Genomic DNA, 19,956 nt, shown 5'->3' with positions numbered 1-19,956 from the left:
AGTGTATAAAACATAAATAAATTTAAAAAAGTATACATATTAGGTATCGCCGTGTCCGTAACAACCTTCTGTATAAAAATATCACCTCAGGTCAACACCGTAAAAAAAAATATATATAAAAACCTTGTCAAAAAGCGATTTTGTCACCTTACATCACAAAAAGTGTAATAGCAAGCGATCAAAAAGTCATATGCACCCCAAAATTGTACCAATCAAACCACCATCTCATCCCGCAAAAATCATACCCTACCTAAGACATCTCCAAAAAAATAAAAAAAACTATGGCTCTCAGACTATGGAGACACTAAAACATGATTTTTTTTTTTTGTTTCAAAAATGATATTAGTGTATAAAACTTAAATAAATATAAAAAAGTATACATATTAGGTATGGCCGTGTCCATAACGACATTCTCTATAAAAATATCACATGATTTAACCCCTCGGGTGAACACCGTAAAAAAAATCTAATAAAAATGGTGTCAAAAATAGATCAAAATGTCATATGCTCCCCAAAATAGTTCCAATCAAACTGTCACCTTATCCTGCAAAAATGATACCCTACCTAAGACAATCGCTCAAAAAATAAGAAAACTATGGCTCTCAGACTATGGAGACACTAAAACATGATTTTTTGGGTTTGTTTCAAAAAAGATATTATTGTGTAAAACTTAAATAAATAAAAAAAAGTATAAATATTATTAGCTATTCCTACGTCCGTAACGACCTGCTCTATAAAAATATCACATGACCTAACCACTCAGGTGTACACAGTAAAAAAAATAAAAATAAAACGGTGTCAAATAAGCAATTTTTTTGTAACTTTACATCACAAAAAGTGTAATACCAAGCGATCAAAAAGTCAGAAGCACCCCAAAATAATACCATTTAAACCGTCATCTCATCCTGTAAAAATCATACCCTACCCAAAATAATCGCCCAAAAACTGAAAAAACTATGGCTCTCAGACTATGGAGACACTAAAACATGATTTTTTTTGTTTCAAAAATGCTTTTATTGTGTAAAACTTAAATAAAGAAAAAAGTATACATATTAGGTATTGCCTAGTCCGTAATGACCTGCTCTATAAAAAAAATTCACATGACCTAACCCCTGAGGTGAACACCGTAAAACAAAAAAAAAACGGTGTCAAAAAAGCCTTTTTTTTTGGTACCTTACATCACAAAAAGTGTAATACCAAGCGATCAAAAAGTCATATGCACCCAAAAATAGTACCAATCAAACTGTCATCTCATACCGAAAAAATGAGCCCCTACATAAGACAGTCGCCCAAAAAAACTATGGTTTTCAAAATATGGAGACACTAAAAAAATCTTTTTTTTTCAAAAATGCTTTATTATGTAAAGCTAAAACAAACAACCAAAAAGTAGTCATATTTGGTATTGTCGTGTCCGTAACAACCTGCTCTATAAAAATTACTCATGATCTAACCTGTCAGATGAACGTTGTAAATAACAAAAAATAAAAACAGTGCCAAAACAGCTATTTTTTGTTACCTTGCCTCACAAAAAGTGTAATATAGAGCAACCAAAAATCATCTGTACCCTAAAACAGTACCAAAAAAAATGCCACCTTATCCCGTAGTTTCCAAAATGGGGTCACTTTTCTGGAGTTTCTACTCTAGGGGTGCATCGGGGGGCTTCAATTGGGACATGGCGTAAAAAAAAACAGTCCATCAAAATCTGCCTTCCAAAAACCATATGGCATTCCTTTCCTTTTGCAGCAGTTTTACGACCACATATGGGGTGTTTCTGTAAACTACAGAATCAGGGCATAAATATTAATTTTAGTTTGGCTGTTAATCCTTGTTTTGTTAGCGGAAAAAAATGATTAAAAAGGAAAATCTTCCAAAAAATGTGAAATTATGAAATGTCATATCCATTTTCAATTAATTCTTGTGGAACACCTAAATGGTTAACAAAGTTTGTAAAATTAGTTTTGAATACCTTGAGAGGGGGGGGGGGGGCTTCAAATGGGACATGGCATCAAAAAACCAGTCCATCAAAATCTACCTTCTAAAAACCATATGGCGTTTCTATCCTTCTGCGCCCTGCCGTGTGGCCATACAGCAGTTTACGACCACTTATGGGGTGTTTCTGTAAACTACAGAATCAGGGCAATAAATATTGAGTTTAGTTTGGCTGTTAATCCTTGCTTTGCTAGCGAAAAAAAATTATTAAAATGGAAAATCTGTAGTGATGATCGAGCACCAAAGTATTCGGGTGTTCGGCCCGAACACATTGCTATATTCGTGCACCCGAGTATAATGAAAGTCAATGTGAAACCAAGGCAACCCTGCTCTGAAGAGGGGAGGGTGCCTGGTCCATTGGAAAAGGTCAGAAAGTGACAGAAACACCACCGAAATGGATCGGAAACAGCATGGGGACGATGTCTGGATGCATCTTGGACTCCCAGGTCGCTGCTGGGAACCATGTTGTCCGAGTTGTACGCCACTTTTACAGACTGAGAAAAATACGCACAAAACCCCCCCAAAAAAGGAAACATTGTTAGGAAACATTCTTTCCTGTATATTCAATTGTATACAAAGTGCAAGTGCTGCAAAAAATTACAAGCAAGAGGCACTCCGAAACAGCCTGTATATCACATAAAGGAGGGCTTCATTCACATTGTGGTACAATAGTTCAGGTAGTGGGACTCCTACACTCATAAAGCCTATGCACTAATTGAAAGGGCTGCCAAAAATTACAAGGAACCGGCACTCCAAAACACCCTTTGTTACACATAAAAGAGGGCATCATACACATCCTTGAAAAATTATGAATGGTCGCCTGACCCTCAAAAACATTTGGAGCAAGGGCTTGCTGATCTGACTGAGCTGACCCTCTAAAACATTAGGGGCGAGGGCCTGCTGGTGAGCTGATGCTCTAAAACATTATATGCGAGTGCCTGCTGGTGAGCTGACGCTCTAAAACATATATGCTAGTGCCTGCAGGTGAGCTGATGCTGTAAAACATTACATGCGAGTGTATGCTGTTCAGCTGACGCTCTAAAACATTACATGCGAGTGCATGCTGTTCAAATGACGCTCTAAAACATTATATGTGAGTGCATGCTGTTCAAATGACGCTCTAAAACATTATATGCGAGTGCATGCTGTACAGCTGATGCACTAAAACATTATTTGCGAGTGCCTTCAGGTGAGCTGACGCTCAAACATTATATGCGAGTGCATGCTGTTCAAATGACGCTCTAAAACAGGGATGGCCAACCTGAGGCTCTTCAGCTGTTGCAAAACTACAATTCCCAGCATGTCCAGACTGCCTACAGCTATCAGCGTATAGCAGGGCATGGTGGGATTTGTAGTTTTACAACAGCTGGAGAGCCGCAGGTTGGCCATCCCTGCTCAAAAACATTATATGCAAGTGCATGCTGTTCAGCTGACGCTCTAAAACATTATATGCGAGTGCATGCTGTTCAGCTGATGTTCAAAAACATTATATGAGAGTGCATGCTCTACAGCTGACGCTCTAAAACATTATATGCGAGTGCATGCTGTTCAGCTGACCCTTTAAAAAAATATTTAATTGAGGGCCTGCAGTTGAAGTGACCCTAGAAAAATATTTGAGTTGAAGGCTTGCAGTTGATCTGACCCTATAAAAAAAAATTGAGTTGAGGGCCTGCAGTTGAGCTCACCCTATTAAAAAAATTAGAGTGGAGGGAATATATACTGTACAATCTGGATGAGGAGGAGAAAACAAGATTCAACCATATACTCTTTTTTTGTGGTTGAAAAGGTGCATGGGAATACACTACCATAGATTGAGTACATTATAAATGATAGATTGAAATTGCCTTTATGTTCATCATCAGCTCAGCTCTCCTCTGGTGGAGTTGAGAAGTCAGGGGCAATCCAGGCCTTGTTCATTTTTATCTCAGTCAACCTGTCATCATTGACTCTCCATCTCCTCCTCCTCCTCCTCCTCTTCTGCCCATCCACGCTGAACAGATGGAATTAAAGTTCCATGGGTACTACCCTCTGTAGCAGAGGCAACTGTCTACAGCTCCTCCTCCTCCTCTTCATGGTCCAATTCGCGCTGAGAAGACGAACTTTGGGTGGTCTGGGTATCACCCTGTGTAATGTCCTCCCCCATTTCCTCATCTTCTACATTCAGAGCGTCGTCCTTAATTGTGAGCAGTGATCGTTTGAGTAGACACAGCAGTGGGATGGTTATGCGTTATCGCCACTAACCATCTGTGTGGATTCATCAACGTTTTTTAAAACCTCACAGAGGTCTGACATCAATGCCCACTCTTGCCTTGTGAATAGTGGCAGTTGACTCGAAAGCCGATGACCATGTTGCAGCTGGTATTCCACAACTGCCTTCTGCTGCTCACAAAGCCTGACCAACATGTAGAACGTAGAGTTCCAGCGCATGCTCATGTCGCACAACAGTCGGTGGGCTGGAAGCCGCAATCGCTGCTGCAGCGTTGACAGACCGGCTGAAGGTGTGGACGACTTGCGGAAATGGGCACACACGCGGCGCGCCTTCACTAGTAGCTCTGGCAAATTGGGGTAGGTTTTGATAAACCGCTGAACCACTAAGTTTAAGATGTGGGCTAGGCATGGGATGTGTGTTAGGTTGCTGAGCTCCAAAGCCACCAACAAGTTACGGCCATTGTCAGCCATAAACATGCCTAGTTGTAGGTTGAGTGGCGAGAGCCACAGCTCGGTCTGGTCCCTTATACCCTGCCACAGCTCTGTGGTGGTGTGCTGTTTGTCCCCTAAGCTGATCAGCTTCAGCACGGCCTGTTGACACTTACCCACAGCAGTGCTACACTGATTCCAGCTAGCGACTGATGGCTGACTGCTGCTTGAGGTGGAAGTGGAGGAGGTGGCGGAGTGGGGGTTGGAGCCAGTAACATAGCTGCTGGCAGAGACCCTGATGGATGTAGGGCCAGCAATCCTGGGCTTGGGTAGCACCTGTGCCATCCCAGGGTACGACTCACTGCCGGCCTCAACAACATTCACCCAGTGTGCGGTCAGGGGAATGTAGCATCCCTGGCCACCAGCACTTGTCCATGTGTCCGTGGTGAAGTGGACCTTACCAGTAACTGCGTTGGTCAGGGCACGGGTGATGTTCTGGGACACATGCTGGCGTGCTGGGCATGAGGGCCAAATGTAATAGTGGCGCTGGAAAGAGCTCCTCGGAATATTCGAATGTGGGATCACTCATTTGGCAAGCCTCTCCATGGTGGGAGGAAGGATGATCAGAGTGAGGATTCGGTTGACCAGACTCTTGGCTACAGAGACTGGACTTGGTGGAAGAGAGGGTGGTGCTTAACCGACTGGAAGCATTATATTCAGCAATCCAACCGACCAACTGTTCGAACTGGTCCGACTTGGACAGCGCCGCCCAGCTAAGTTGGACATGAAGCTGGGTACGGTGGATGTTTTTTTTTCTGGTGCACTGGAAGCAGGCACAGTTTCATTGTGCCCAGGGCCACGGCCTCTGCGTGCACCATCAGCATCAAGCCCACTTCCCCGTCCTGTAGTGCTCGCCTTCTTAATATTAATGGTTTTGTCACTAGATGTGGCGCAGATTGTATTACTGTCCGCTAAAGACACTGTTTTTGGATGCAGGACAGTATATGTCACAGAACACCACAGAATATGGACACTATATTAGGCCCAGATTATTGGAATTTGCAATACAGACACTGTTTTCGGATGCAGGACAGTATATGTCACAGAAACCCACAGAATATGGACACTATATTAGGCCCAGATTAGTTAAATTTGCCCTAAAGAAACAGTTTTCGGATGGCGTACTGTATATGTCACAGAAAACAACACACTATGGACACTAGACTAGGCCCAGATTATTTAAATTTACGCTAAAGAAACAGTTTTCGGATGGAGTACTGTATATGTCACAGATGTGTATTAAACGCACACTATAGACAATAAATGTGGTGCTGATTATTTGAATTTACACAAAAAGACACAGTCTGCGGATGATGTACAGTATATGTCACTAATTAAAGAAAAATATCTTGCTGCTGTCAAACACACACACAGTAGTCCTTAAAAAGACTTTGGGGTCTTTGAAAAGCTTTTGGTAGTAAAAAGAGCAAATTTCTCTCCCTGCACTATCTGTCCCTTCCTCAGCACGGATGTCCCTGAGAATGATCAATTTAGCGCAGGCAAAAAGATATTGCTGCTCTAAAACAAACACACACACACAGTAGTCCTTAAAAGCTTTTTTATAATAATAACTGAATTCAGCTCCCTACACTGCCTTTCCCTTCCTACGCTCTGCTCTCCCTGACTATGACTGATCCGAGCACGTGTCATCGGGTGCTATATAGTGTAACACCCCAGAGTTGTGTTACTAAACTCTTCTACCCCGCGCAATCTCCTAAGAGCATTAACTTTGTCATCTCATGTAATTTTACATTATAAGTAACATAGTAACATAGTACATAAGGCCGAAAAAAGACATTTGTCCATCCAGTTCGGCCTGTCATCCTGCAAGTTGATCCAGAGGAAGGCAAAAAAAACCTGTGAGGTAGAAGCCAATTTTCCCCACTTTAGGGGAATAAAAAATTCCTTCCCGACTCCAATCAGGCAATCAGAATAACTCCCTGGATCAACGACCCCTCTCTAGTAGCTATAGCCTGTAATATTATTACGCTCCAGAAATACATCCAGGCCCCTCTTGAATTCTTTTATTGTACTCACCATCACCACCTCCTCAGGCAGAGAGTTCCATAGTCTCACTGCTCTTACCGTAAAGAATCCTTTTCTATGTTTGTGTACAAACCTTCTTTCCTCCAGACGCAGAGGATGTCCCCTCGTCACAGTCCTGGGGATAAATAGATGATGGGAGAGATCTCTGTACTGACCCCTGATATATTTATACATAGTAATTAGATCTCCCCTCAGTCGTCTTTTTTCTAACGTGAATAACCCTAATTTTGATAATCTTTCAGGGTACTGTAGTTGCCCCATTCCAGTTATTACTTTAGTTGCCCTCCTCTGGACCCTCTCCAGCTCTGCTATGTCTGCCTTGTTCACTGGAGCCAAGAACTGTACACAGTACTCCATGTGTGGTCTGACTATTGATTTGTAAAGTAGTAGGAATATGTTCTCATCACGGGCATCTATGCCCCTTTTGATGCAACCCATTATCTTATTGGCCTTGGCAGCAGCTGCCTGACACTGGTTTTTGCAGCTTAGTTTGCTGTCTATTAAAATTCCTAGATCCTTTTCCATGTCAGTGTTACCGAGTGTTTTACCATTTAGTATGTACGGGTGACTTGCATTATTCCTTCCCATGTGCATAACTTTACATTTGTCAGTGTTAAACCTCATCTGCCACTTATCTGCCCAAGCCTGCAATCTATCCAGATCCCTCTGTAGTAGTATACTGTCCTCTTCAGTGTTAATTACTTTACATAGTTTAGTGTCATCTGTGAAAATTGATATTTTACTATGCAAGCCTTCTACAAGATCATTAATAAATATATTGAAGAGAATAGGGCCCAATACTGACCCCTGAGGTACTCCACTAGTGACAGTGACCCAATCTGAGTATGTACCGTTAATAACCACCCTCTGTTTTCTATCATTGAGCCAGTTACTTACCCACATACAGACGTTTTCTCCCTCCTCATTTTATATACTAACCTTTCATGCGGTACAGTGTCAAATGCTTTGGAGAAGTCCAGATACATGACATCCATTGATTCGCCGCTGTTAAGTCTAGAACTTACCTCCTCATAGAAACTGATGAAATTAGTTTGACATGACCGATCCCTCACAAAGCCATGCTGATATGGCGTTATTTGCTTATTTCCGTTAAGATGCTCTAACATAGCATCTCTCAGAAAACCTTCAAACAGTTTACCCACAACAGATGTTAAACTTACCGGCCTATAGTTTCCAGGCTCTGTTTTTGGCCCCTTTTTTAATATTGGCACCACATTTGCCATGCGCCAATCCTGTGGGACATTCCCTGTCAGTATAGAGTCTGTAAATATCAGAAATAAGGGTCTGGCTATGACATTACTTAATTCCCTTAGGATACGGGGGTGTATGCCATCCGGTCCTGGCGATTTGTCTATTTTAATCTTTTTAAGTCGCTGTTGTACTTCTTCCTGGGTCAGACAGGACACTTTTAATGGGGAATTTATTTCAACATTCAGCATTTCATCTGACAGTTTATTTTCCTCAGTGAATACATTGGAGAAAAAAATATTTAACAGCTTTGCTTTCTCCTTGTCGCTCTCTGCGACTCCCCCCTCATTACTCTTTAAAGGGCCGACACCTTCAGATTTATACTTTTTAACATTTATATAATTGAAGAACATTTTAGGGTTAGTTTTACTCTCTTTGGCAATTAATCTCTCGGTCTCTAGTTTGGCCGCTTTTATTAGTTTTTTACATGTTCTATTTTTTTCCTTATAGTTTTTCAGTGCTTCCGTGCTACCCTCCTGTTTTAGTGTTTTAGATGCTTTCTTTTTGTCATTTATAGCTTTCTTAACAGATCTGTTTATCCACATTGGTTTATTTTTGTTCCTTATATCTTCACAAATGTGCATAAAACCTTGTTAAATCTAATAATTGTTGCAATTTCCATGTTCAGCAGCAGGTGGAAGCAATGTGTTAGCAAGGAGTTAAGTTCAGTTTAGTACATCTAAGCTGGAATAGTTCGTTCTAGCTTAGCTCCCCCTCTGTGAGCAGAGTGGGCTGTGTCCATATCCTGCAGCATGGGGAGAGAAGGAAATTAGAGTGAGTGTACCCCTGCTAGGGTTAGGGTGTGCATGTTAGGAGCTCTAAGATATAGGGAACCAAACCAGGATCTTGTCCTCGCTGAGACATTGATCATCATCCCCAGCCTGAGCCCTGCAGCCTCAGCTGGATGAAGCAAGCAGACAAACTCCAGTTCCAGGAAGAAAGCATCCCTGAGAAGATAACTGTGAGTAAAGTCCAGAGACCCAGGAGAAGCCATATTCCTCCTCAGCTAGTCAGTCCCCATACAGCAGAAGATAGAAAGTGCAGAAGCCAAATTCCTGCCACATGTTTAGAGCTACAAAGCAGACGTCCCATCCTGCAAGCTCCAGGTTGATAGAGCAAAAGATAAATCCCTGCCAACCATTGCCAATGCCTGCTGGGACCTAAGACAAAAGATGTATCTTGCTTGGATGAAAGTTACCCTCAGTAAAGACAAGTTTGAACGTTACCAAAGGTCTGGATCTCAATTTCTACTGCAAATTCCTCTATTACTCCTACCAGCACTACACTCAATTTATTGCAAGTGAGCCAGGATCCAGGAGTCCAGCCGTACCCAGGTAGGAAACACCATTGACACCATTGCCACTACCATACAGAGACATTACACCACTCTGGCATTCCTAACCTGTGGCGTGAGTTATAACACCTTAAAGGGCCCTGTGACAGTAGCCTGCGCACGCTGCAATTGGCGTCAGAAACAAAACTATAGACTATTATACCCATATCCTGACCCACTGCATAATCTGGCGTCAGTGTAACTGTACCACGGTCCTGCTCATTGCATTTTTGGCGTCACAAACAGGATCGGATCGAATTGTGTGCCTATCCCTGCCATAAATGGATCCAACTGTGTGCCAACAGAACCGGATCCAATTGTGTGCCTTAACAGAATCAAAGTGCATGTTTAACCCTGCTACAAGGCCTGAGGATTGTGCAAAACCCTAAAAATTTACTTTATTGACTTAATTGCTATGCCAGAAAGCGCTACAAAGTGCGCACTAGCACTCCAAGGGTTAATTCGCCATATTCGTGGAATGACGCCGCTTCTTCATGCCCTTCAGAAGCGATAAAACTCAAGAACGCCCTCTCAAGAGCACGAAAATGCCGAATACGCCCCCCCTCGAAGCGAAAATCCTCAAGCCTGCCCACCAAGAACTCTGCAATGCGAGCCAGGGGAGTGCAGACTCCTCCCTCTGGGCTCCTCCCTTATTCCCTGTACCAAGTGAGAGAGGAGACACAGGAAACATGGCGCTCCCATCACCCAAGTGGGACCAAATGGCGGTCCAGGGAGAGCTAGTGTACGAGGCTCCCTTACCAGAGAACCAGGTCTCCCAGCTGATGAAGAGAGCTGGCCCCATGCTGCAACTGGTGCAGAGACGGCCGCCGCTGTACAAGTCAAGATGGCCGCCGCTCCCGAACACGCTTCCGCGGATGATGACATCTCATCCCCAGTCCAGACCTCAGAGGCTATGGATTCCTCCGCAACAGCTGGATGCACAGACGAAATGTCCTCCAAGAAGGCCGCCGGCGATGAACCTGCTCCCGCGGAAGACACCGCCGACCAAGTCGCCCAGGCCTTGGACCTACCTGCACCGCTGACGGCACCGGAAGCCCCAGATGACCACCATGAGGCACCGGAAGCGGCCGCGAAATCAGGTAGGAGCATTCACGCTCCCTGAGGCCCAGGCCCGGTTTGAAGCTGCCCCTGCATCATGCCTGGGATACCCCTGGTAGGCCCAAGCCAGCTCCGCTACGCAGACCTGCTCGTGCGGCGGAGGCGGCCGGAGTTTCCATTCCGCCGTCCAGAACCAACACTACCGGAGCGGGATGCCTTAATCCTGAAGTCCCATTAGAGATCACTACTCACGCCCAGACTGCGTGGGAATACAAGTCGGCTATTGAGGAGTGGGTCAAGCAAGTGCTAGATGACCCTCGGCCAGGTGACCCGAAATTAGTCCGGCGCACAGAGACCGTACTATGGTTTGCTGTAGAGAGAGGAGTGGGATTCCTCCAAGACAGTCATTCAGGGGCCGAAATATTTGTGGGCCGCCGTTCCGTCAAACGCTCCTACTTTCCCCAGGCCCGTCACAACCTGTACGTGGGGGATCCAGTGGAATACACCCCCATGCGCTCCATGCAAGGCCCTTTCGCCGCTGGTGTGACTCTGCTGGCCAAACCTTTGTCCCCTGCAGTTACCCCAGAGACCTGGCTGGAAGATCCAGGCTCTGCAGGGAGAGTACGCTGCCTACAAGAGACCCCAGACGGCAGGATGAGGTTCAGAGAACAGCCCCAGCCAGAACTGGAGCCCCTCATCCCTGACCTGGCCGCACCCCCAACACTACGGGTGGGCCAGATTAATAATTCTGTGCTGAAATTCAACCCTAGGGTGCAGCCATACGTACTTCCCCCAGTTTGCCTGCGAGACCCTTCAGCCGCAGGTATTAACCACCTCTGCACCGGCTAGGGATCCCGGCTTGCAGCATGTCACAGCTGCATTCACCAGGCTGTCTGCTCAGCCAAATACCAAGTGCACCACTAGAGGGCAGTGGCGCACCACTACTGCTGCAACTCTGAGCTACCAGAAGCAGGAGCGCCCCCTAATGCACTTCAGTAGCTCCAGCAGCGATGAGGACCTGGATGTCCTCCTCTAAATCCCCTTCTCTTCAACACCTGAACTATTTGGGAGCCACGTCGTGGACTGTTCTTGACGGATGAGGACCCGTTGGCATTGTTTTAATGTTTTCCTTTACAGGTTGCCCTGTTTTGTTCTCACCCTGATGGCCATGTGCAGTAAGGACTCCCCCCCTCTTCACCTTTAACAACCTTTCACATCCCAGGTTGTGTCAAAGTTTGCACACTCTTCATCTTTCTCAGGTTACTTGATAGCCTTATGGAACTATGGTTCTTAATATGCTGCTTTTATGTGTTTTATATGTGTTTTAATATGCTGCTTTTATGTGTTTTATATGACATTTTATACCGCCTAATGGATTACAATTAACTTTAATATTCCTGTGGATTACAATTGACTTTTTCCTGTTTCCAGAGGATTCCACATCAAGCACTACAAGAAAAAGGACTTAATCCTTATTTGAGCATATTATTGCACTAATAAATGCATAACATATTTGCACTGTTTTACTGGTTACTGCAACGTTAAAAGCTTGCACCCAAAGAAAGGACTCAAACGTATACCTGAGCTTTTTGTGATCTCTATGTGATATTCTTGCACTAATGTGGCCTAAATGTTTTCAGGTTATGCAACGTTCAAGTATTATTTGCCCATTGTGTGTATTCTCTTTTAGGTGCCACAATCTTATCTTGCCACAATGTGCCCTTCATGCACTTAGTGTGATATTGCACTTAACTTTTGCACTTGGCTAGATATGTAGCACCTTACTCTTGTACCTTGCTTTACAGCTATTGTTCTCTCCCCCCTTTATACGGACTGCCTATCTGGACGCTTAATACTAATGGCCTACACCTGGTGTTGTATACCCATAGGTACCCAGGGTAGGACCAAGTGGTAAGTCCTGGCAGGTCTAGTAACTAACCCCGCTGCTTCGAGAATGGTTCGAGGAGTTTTTGACCCCTCCTTACCGTTTGTTATTTGTTCAGGATTGCTCCCATCCTGAAATGTCTTCCAGGAGTTTCATGGGATTATCATCCCCTCCTCCTGTGACTGCCAGAAGTCCATGCCTTGCCTAAGGTATGGCGCCTCAAAACTTAGAGCCACTTTTAGCTACCCATAGTCACCATAGTGATCGTGCTATAAGCCTTATATTTTGACTTTGGTGCAGGGAAGAGAATACAGGATAAATCCACCCTTCCATTTGCGGGCATTTCATTACATAATGGTGGGACTACAGAGTAAAGACACCCCCATGCTTTCTTTGGTGTTAGGATCCGGAACACTTCAAAGTCAGTCAGTAATGATTGCTTAGTGCAGACCTTTGGTTCACTGGTTATACCGAGAGGGAAACTGTTACTTAGGACACCCTACTCATGCGGGCAGGAACCTCAGGGTAGCCGTTATATGTTTTGTCTTTGTCTGTCATATATGTAATACATGCAGCACTTTGTATTTATTTGGGTACCCCAAAGCTAGTTCCTCCCCTCCTAAGCATAAGCCGAGGGCGGCTTAACTCAAAGAAAGGGGGAATGTAACACCCCAGAGTTGTGTTACTAAACTCTTTTACCCCGCTGCAATCTCCTAAGAGCATTAACCTAGTCATCTCATGTAATTTTATATTATATCTTCACAAATGTGCATAAAACCTTATTAAATCTAATAATTGTTGCAATTTCCATGTTCACCAGCAGGTGGAAGCAATGTGTTAGCAAGGAGTTAAGTTCAGTTTAGTACATCTAAGCAGGAATAGTGAGCAGAGTGGGCTGTGCCCATATCCTGCAGCATGAGGAGAGAAGGAAGTTAGAGTGAGTGTAGCCCACCCCCTGCCAGATATAGGGAACCAAACCAGGATCTTGTCTTGGCTGAGACATTGATCATCATCCCCAGCCTGAGCCCTGCAGCCTCGGCTGGATGAAGCAAGCAGACAAACTCCAGTTCCAGGAAGAAAGCATCCCTGAGAAGATAACTGTGAGTAAAGTCCAGAGACCCAGGAGAAGCCATATTCCTCCTCAGCTAGTCAGTCCCCATACAGCAGAAGATAGAAAGTGCAGAAGCCAAATTCCTGCCACATGTTTAGAGCTACAAAGCAGATGTCCTTTCCTGCAAGCTCCAGGTTGGTAGAGCAGAAGATAAATCCCTGCCAACCATTGCCAATACCTGCTGGGACCTAAGACAAAAGCTGTATCTTGCTTGGATGAAAGTTACCCTCAGTATAGACAAGTTTGAACTTTACCAAAGGTCTGGATCTCAATTTCTGCTGCAAATTCCTCTATTACTCCTACTAGCACTACACTCAATTTATTGCAAGTGATCCAGGAGTCCAGCCGTACCCAGGTAGGAAACACCGTTGACACCATTGCCATTACCATACAGAGACATTACACCACTCTGGCATTCCTAACCTGGGGCGTGAGTTATAACACCTTAGCGGGCCCTGTGACAGTACCCTGCGCACGCTGCAATTTGTGTCAAGAGCAAAACTATAGACTATTATACCCATATCCTGACCCACTGCATAATTTGGCGTCAGTGTAACGGTCCTGCTCATTGCAATAGCACCCGATGACGTGTTCCGGCCAGCCAATCACTGTAATGCCAGCAGCCAACATGGCTACTGGCATTACAGTAAGGGCAGTACTTACCTGCACCTTTTATTGGCTGCTTAAAACACACAAAACGTGCGGGGAGGAGACTCGAGCATGGCACTCGAGTACTGCTATGTGCCGAGCATAGCGATGCTCGAGCCGAACTGGTAGTAGAACGAGCATGCTCGCTCATCACTAGTGCCAATTGCTGCAGCTTTCTGCAGTGTGAAAACCGGCAAGGAGGGCAGGGGTGAAGAGTGGGTGGAAGGTGATGTGGATGATGATGAGGTCCTAGACCCCACATGGAATCAAAGTCATGCGAGTGACGTGTGCAGTTCGGAGGAAGAGGTGGTGGTCACACAGCACCAGCCGCACAGCAAAAGAGGGAGCAGTGTGCAAAAGCAAAGTGGCCGTCCCCTAGCCAGTACGGCTGCTACTGCCCACCGCACCCAGGGACTGAGCACACCAAAGACAGCTCCAAGGAGTTCCCTGGCGTGGCAGTTCTTCAGACAATGTGCTGACAACAAAACACGAGTGGTTTGCACGCTGTGCAATCAGAGCCTGAAGCGAGGCATAAATGTTTTAAACCTGAGCACCACCTGCATGACCAGGCATCTAAATGCAAAGCACGAGCTGCAGTGGAGTAAACACCTCAAAAACTACAAAAGATCTCAGGCTCCTCCTGGTCCCTCTTCTGCTGCAGTCTCAGCCTCTTCCTCCCCCTCTGGAGTGACAGTGGCACCTGCCACCCTGCAAACAGAGGATGTGGCAGCAACGCCACCACATCTATCACCGTCAACAAGCATCTCCACAATGTCCCATGGAAGCGTTCAGCTGTCCATCTCCCAAACACTGGAGAGAAAGAGTAATTACCCCTCTACCCCCCCGCGAAACCTGTCCCTGAATTCCAGCATTTCAAAATTCCTGGCCTTTGAAATGCTGTCATTCCGTCTGGTAGAGACAGAGACTTTTAAAAAAACTTATGGCGGTGGCTGTCCCACAGTACGTGGTTCCCAGCCACGATTACTTTTCCAAGCGAGCCATCCCCGCCCTGCACAACCAAGTGGCGGACAAAATTAGTTGTGCACTGCACAACGCCATCTGTGGCAAGGTCCACATAACCACTGATACGTGGACCAGTAAGCACGGGCAAAGACGTTATATCTTCCTAACTGCACACTGGATAAATGCAGTGGTGGCTGGGCCTGAGGCGAATAGCAGTTTGGCGCATGTCCTTCCAACACCGAGGATTGCAGGATGTTTCTCTTTGCCTCCTGTTGCCTCCTCCTCCGCTTCCTTCTCTACCGCCTCCTCATCTGGTCAGCGCAACACCTTCACCACCAACTTCAGCACAGCCAGGGGGAAACAACAGCAGGCTGTTTTGAAACTCATTTGTTGGGGGGAAATACCCCACACCGCGCAGGAGCTGTTGATGGGCATGGAACAACAGACCGATGAGTGGTTGGTGCCACTGAGCCTCAAGCCCGGCGGTGTGCGATAATGGGCGAAATCTCGTAGCAGCTCTGAGCCTATCCGGTTTGACGCACATCTCTTGCCTGGTGCATGTGCTGAATTTGGTGGTGCACAAAAAAACAAGTGTTCCTGAACAATTGCCCCGATATGTCAGAGCTGCTGCAGAAAGTGCGGTCCGTCTGTGCGCGCTTTCGGCGTTCTCACCCTGCTGCTGATCGCCTGTCTGCGCTGCAGCGTACCTTCGGCCTTCCCGCTCACCGCCTCTTATGCGACGTGCCCACAAGGTGGAACTCCACCTTGCACATGTTGGAGAGATAGTGGAGTTTCAGCTGCAGCAGGCGATAGTGGAGTTTCAGCTGCAGCACACACGGGTGAGTAGCTCTGTGGAACAGCACCACTTTACCACCAACGAGTGAGCCTCCATGCGGGACGTGTGTGCTGTCTCGCGCTGTCTCGAGTACTCCACCAACATGGCCAGTGCCGATGACGCCGTCCTCAGCGTTACTATCCCAATTCTATGTCTCCTTAAAAAATTGCTTTGGGCAATGATGGAAAAGGATGTGGCACAGGAGGAAGAGGAGAAGTAGGAGGGATCATGTCCACGGTTATCAGGCCAGTCATTCACAAGTGGCTTGGAGGGCCGGTTCCTGCACCAACAGAGGCCAGGTACATAATTGTCCAGCCACAGCACAGTTCTGGTGGATGAGGAGGATGATGAGTAGAAGGAACCGTGTTCTCAGCTGGGTGGCACCCAAAGCAGCTCATGGGCATCACTGGAGAGTGCCTGGGGGGACTGGGGGGATACAGAGGACACAGACAATACACCTCCCTCAGAGGACAGCTTGTCATTGCCTCAGCCTGGCACACATGAGCGACTACATGCTGCAGTGCCTGCGCAACGACCGCTGACTTGCCCACATTATAACCAGTGCTGATTACTGGGTGGCCACCCTGCTGGATCCCCGCTACAAGGACAACGTGCCATCCTTATTTCCATCACTGGAGCGTGATCGGAAGATGCGCGAGTACAAGCGCATGCTGGTAGACACGGGTCTGATGGAAGCACAAGGCGAAGGCAGAGGAGGAGGAAGAAGTTGCCAACGCAGCTGGGGCAACGCTAGCACCTCAGAAGGGAGGGTTAGCATGGCAGAAATGGGAAAAAGCTTTGTCAGCGCGCCACAACAACCAGCACCACCAGCTGATATGGAACGTCTTAGCAGGAGGCAGCATTTCAGCAACATGGTGGAACATTACGTGTGCACACGCCTACATGTACTGACTGATGGGTGTGCCCCCTTTAACTTCTGGGTCTCCAAATTGGGCACATGGCTTGAGCTTGCCCTTTACGCCTTAGAGGTGCTGGCCTGCTCTGCGGCCAGTGTATTGCCCGAACGTGTGTTCAGCATGGCAGGGGGGGTGATCACAGACAAGCGCAGCCGCCTGTCCACAGCCAATGTGGACAAGCTCACGTTCATTAAAATGAACCAGGCATGGATCCCACAGGATTTGTCCGTACCTTGTGCAGAATAGACAAGTATACCGGCTGCACCTAGCCTTTGTTATAATCCAGCCCAATTTCTCTTTGTTTTCTTTTTTATATTTCCCAATGTTTTGGGGTCTTCCCAAATTTATAAAATAATAAATAAATACAAACTACAAAAATAGTGTTGGCTGCCTCCTCCTCCTCCACCACCGCTTCCACCTACACCGCCATGTCTACCACCTCCTCAACCTCCTACTCCACTAAATTCTATGTTAATTTAATTAATTTCCCTGTCCACATTTGTTTGCAGGACAATTGTCCTGCGCTTACCCCTATTTTGCTTCCTTTTGCAGCCCTCTAGCCCTTTCTATGACTTTTTTAGAGCCATTTTAGTGCCCCAAAGTTCGGGTCCCCATTGACTTCAATGGGCCTGGGTTCGGAGTCAAGTTTGGGTCGTGAACCCGAACTTTGCAGTGAAGTTTGGCCAAACCCGAACTTCCAGGTGTTCGGTCAACCCTAGTAATTACTCTCCCCTAGTCACAAGTTTAAACACTCCTCCAACCTTCTAGCCATCTTCTCCCCCAAAACAGCTGCACCTTTCCCAATGAGGTGCATTCCATCCCTACGATAGAGCCTGTAGCCGACAAAGAAAGTCAGCCCAATTCTCCAGTAACCCAACCCATCTTTCTTACACCAGTTCTTGAGCCACTTGTTAATCTCCCTAATCTCCTGCTACCTTTCTGATGTGGCTCATGGTAAGGTAGTATTTCAGAAAATACTACCTTTGAGATCCTTACCCTGAGCTTGCGACCTAACTGCCTAAAATCATTTTTAAGGACCTATCTCTAATGATTGTAGTAATGATTGTGGATCCCCATATGGTAGCAATGGTTGCTTCATGTACTTTTGGAATAATTCGGAATGAACTTTCTCATTCCCGATCACCGCACACTCTATCGACTATAGAGCCCTAAGGGTACAGGCATATGTGGGAAGTCTGCAGAGGATCTGCATTTATTCTGCAGCAGCAACCTTCACACCAAAGGGTGTGACTCATACCTCAATATTTTTGTAGAATCTTTTTATTATATTGTATATAGAATCAGTTGGATTGTTTAGAGCAAATTCTAATGTGGACTATGGAACAATTAGGAAAATAACAATAATAAGCATATTTTCATAGATTCATACTTACTGTAGAGAAAACAAAATGGCAAAGCAGGAAAGTATCACCATAGGCAGAAGGCAGTAACCCAAGACACTGGCAACACATCCATGAGAGACATCTGTGATACTCATCAGATTTAATAAAGCATGAATTCCCAGGCAGCCAAGTATACTCATTGTGTACACATAGCCAAAATGAATCTTTCCTGCCTGCAGACAAAGGAGACATTTTAGATAGAATTATTTTTAGTTTTTGTAGAAATATGCAAAAAGAGAATAAATATCTTTACTTATTGATTGGAATGCTCTTTATTGTTTTAAGAAGTTTTTCTTGCAAAGTTTCCAGTTGCCAGTTATGATTAAAAAAAACTGGCATACTTATACAGCAAATGGTGCATCTGCAGTGTGATCCATACCTCCCAACTTTTAAAAATCTCAGAGGGACAACATATACTGTAGAGTGCGCATCGCAGCAATTTTTTACATACTAGGCCATGCCTCTAACTCCTCCCATAGAATCATTAGTGACTCCGTCAGAACTGAAGCAGCTGGGGATTGGTTAGTGTAAGTTCCTTTTTTTTTTTACAGCATGTGGAGCCCCTAGGGCAATTTTTTGCCCTGCACTTCAACATTCATTTAAATATTAGCATATAAATCATCGGATTATAGATATTTGAAGGTCCAAATTGCACCAAATAATGAAGTTATGGTCTAATATACAGGTGGAAACCATACAGATAGTTTAGTAAGGAGCAAATTTATTGTTGCATAGGGATGAGCGAACCCATGAATGTTCGGGTTCTCCGGATTCGGCCGAACTTCAGGTCAAAGTTCCGAACCCGCACCCCATTGAAGTCAATGGGGACCCGAACTTCACTTTATTATTTTCCGTTATAACATGTTTATAGCGGAAAATATTAGCATTCTTAAGACAGAATGGAAAAGAATATGTCAATTTAGGGGTAAAAAAAAAAAAAACTCACCTTGTCCACTTGATCGCACTGCTGCAGTGTCTTCTATCTTCTTTCAGCAGGACCTGCGAAAAGGACCTGCGATGACGCCACCGCGCTCACCACGTGGATCAAAGAGGGACTTGGCTCAAAAACAGGGACTGTCCCTCCAAAAGAGGGACACTTGGGAGGCATGGTGTGACCCCATGGCCATCAGCTCACCGTCCCACCCTTCACTCATATAGATAACAGCCTAGAGGTCAGTGTTGTAGGCAGGTGGATGATCCAGGAATGTCTTGGAGAGGAACTCTCCTGTACCTCAAGTACAGCCATCGGCTGGAGAGTAAAGATGATGATGTGTCCTCTCCTCACCTCTACTCAATAGTGTTGCATGAATCGAAGCATCTGAAGAGGAATTAAATCCAAATAAAAAAAATAAAAATTGATTTGCCGCGTGGTAACAAATCAATTTTTCCTGAAATGGCAGTAAAAATTTTAAAAATATATACCTCATATATTTGCATTCGAAGATGCTGTCGTGGCCATCTTGATTGCAGAAACCGTGCAAAATCTTGCACAGGGTGACGTATGACACCACCACGCTGACGCCCTGGCCAGGCACACGTCCCTGCACGAGATTACAAGTGGTGTCTTCAATCAAGATTGCCGCAATGGCCTCTATGCAAGCAAATGGATAAGGCAGGTATTAATTTGTAAAAAATTTTTACCTTGATTAACCACTGGAAGGCTTAAATTGTTGCCTCAGATGCCGTGATTAGCGATAAACTCGACGTCTGAGGGGTTCAATGAGGGGGGGGGGGCGGTGCAATCGCCATTCCCTATCATTGCGCCCGCTACATACATAGGAATGTGCTTTCTTTGTGAAAT

At 45.4% G+C, this 19,956-nt stretch overlaps 1 protein-coding gene across 1 annotated transcript in view; it reads right to left on the bottom strand.

Moving 5' to 3' along the window:
* The window catches only part of YIPF7 (Yip1 domain family member 7), a 197,509-nt gene that overhangs the window by 81,083 nt on the left and 96,470 nt on the right, over positions 1 to 19,956 (bottom strand). The window contains exon 5 of the mRNA XM_040418920.1: positions 18,147 to 18,328. Coding sequence (XP_040274854.1) covers positions 18,147 to 18,328 — 182 coding nt within the window. The remainder of the gene's footprint in view (positions 1 to 18,146; positions 18,329 to 19,956) is intronic.

Source organism: Bufo bufo, chromosome 2, assembly GCF_905171765.1.
Source record: "Bufo bufo chromosome 2, aBufBuf1.1, whole genome shotgun sequence".
NCBI classification, from domain to species: domain Eukaryota; kingdom Metazoa; phylum Chordata; class Amphibia; order Anura; family Bufonidae; genus Bufo; species Bufo bufo.
The sequence above is the reverse complement of the archived record's forward strand: the minus strand, read 5'-3'. Positions and strand labels throughout refer to the sequence as shown.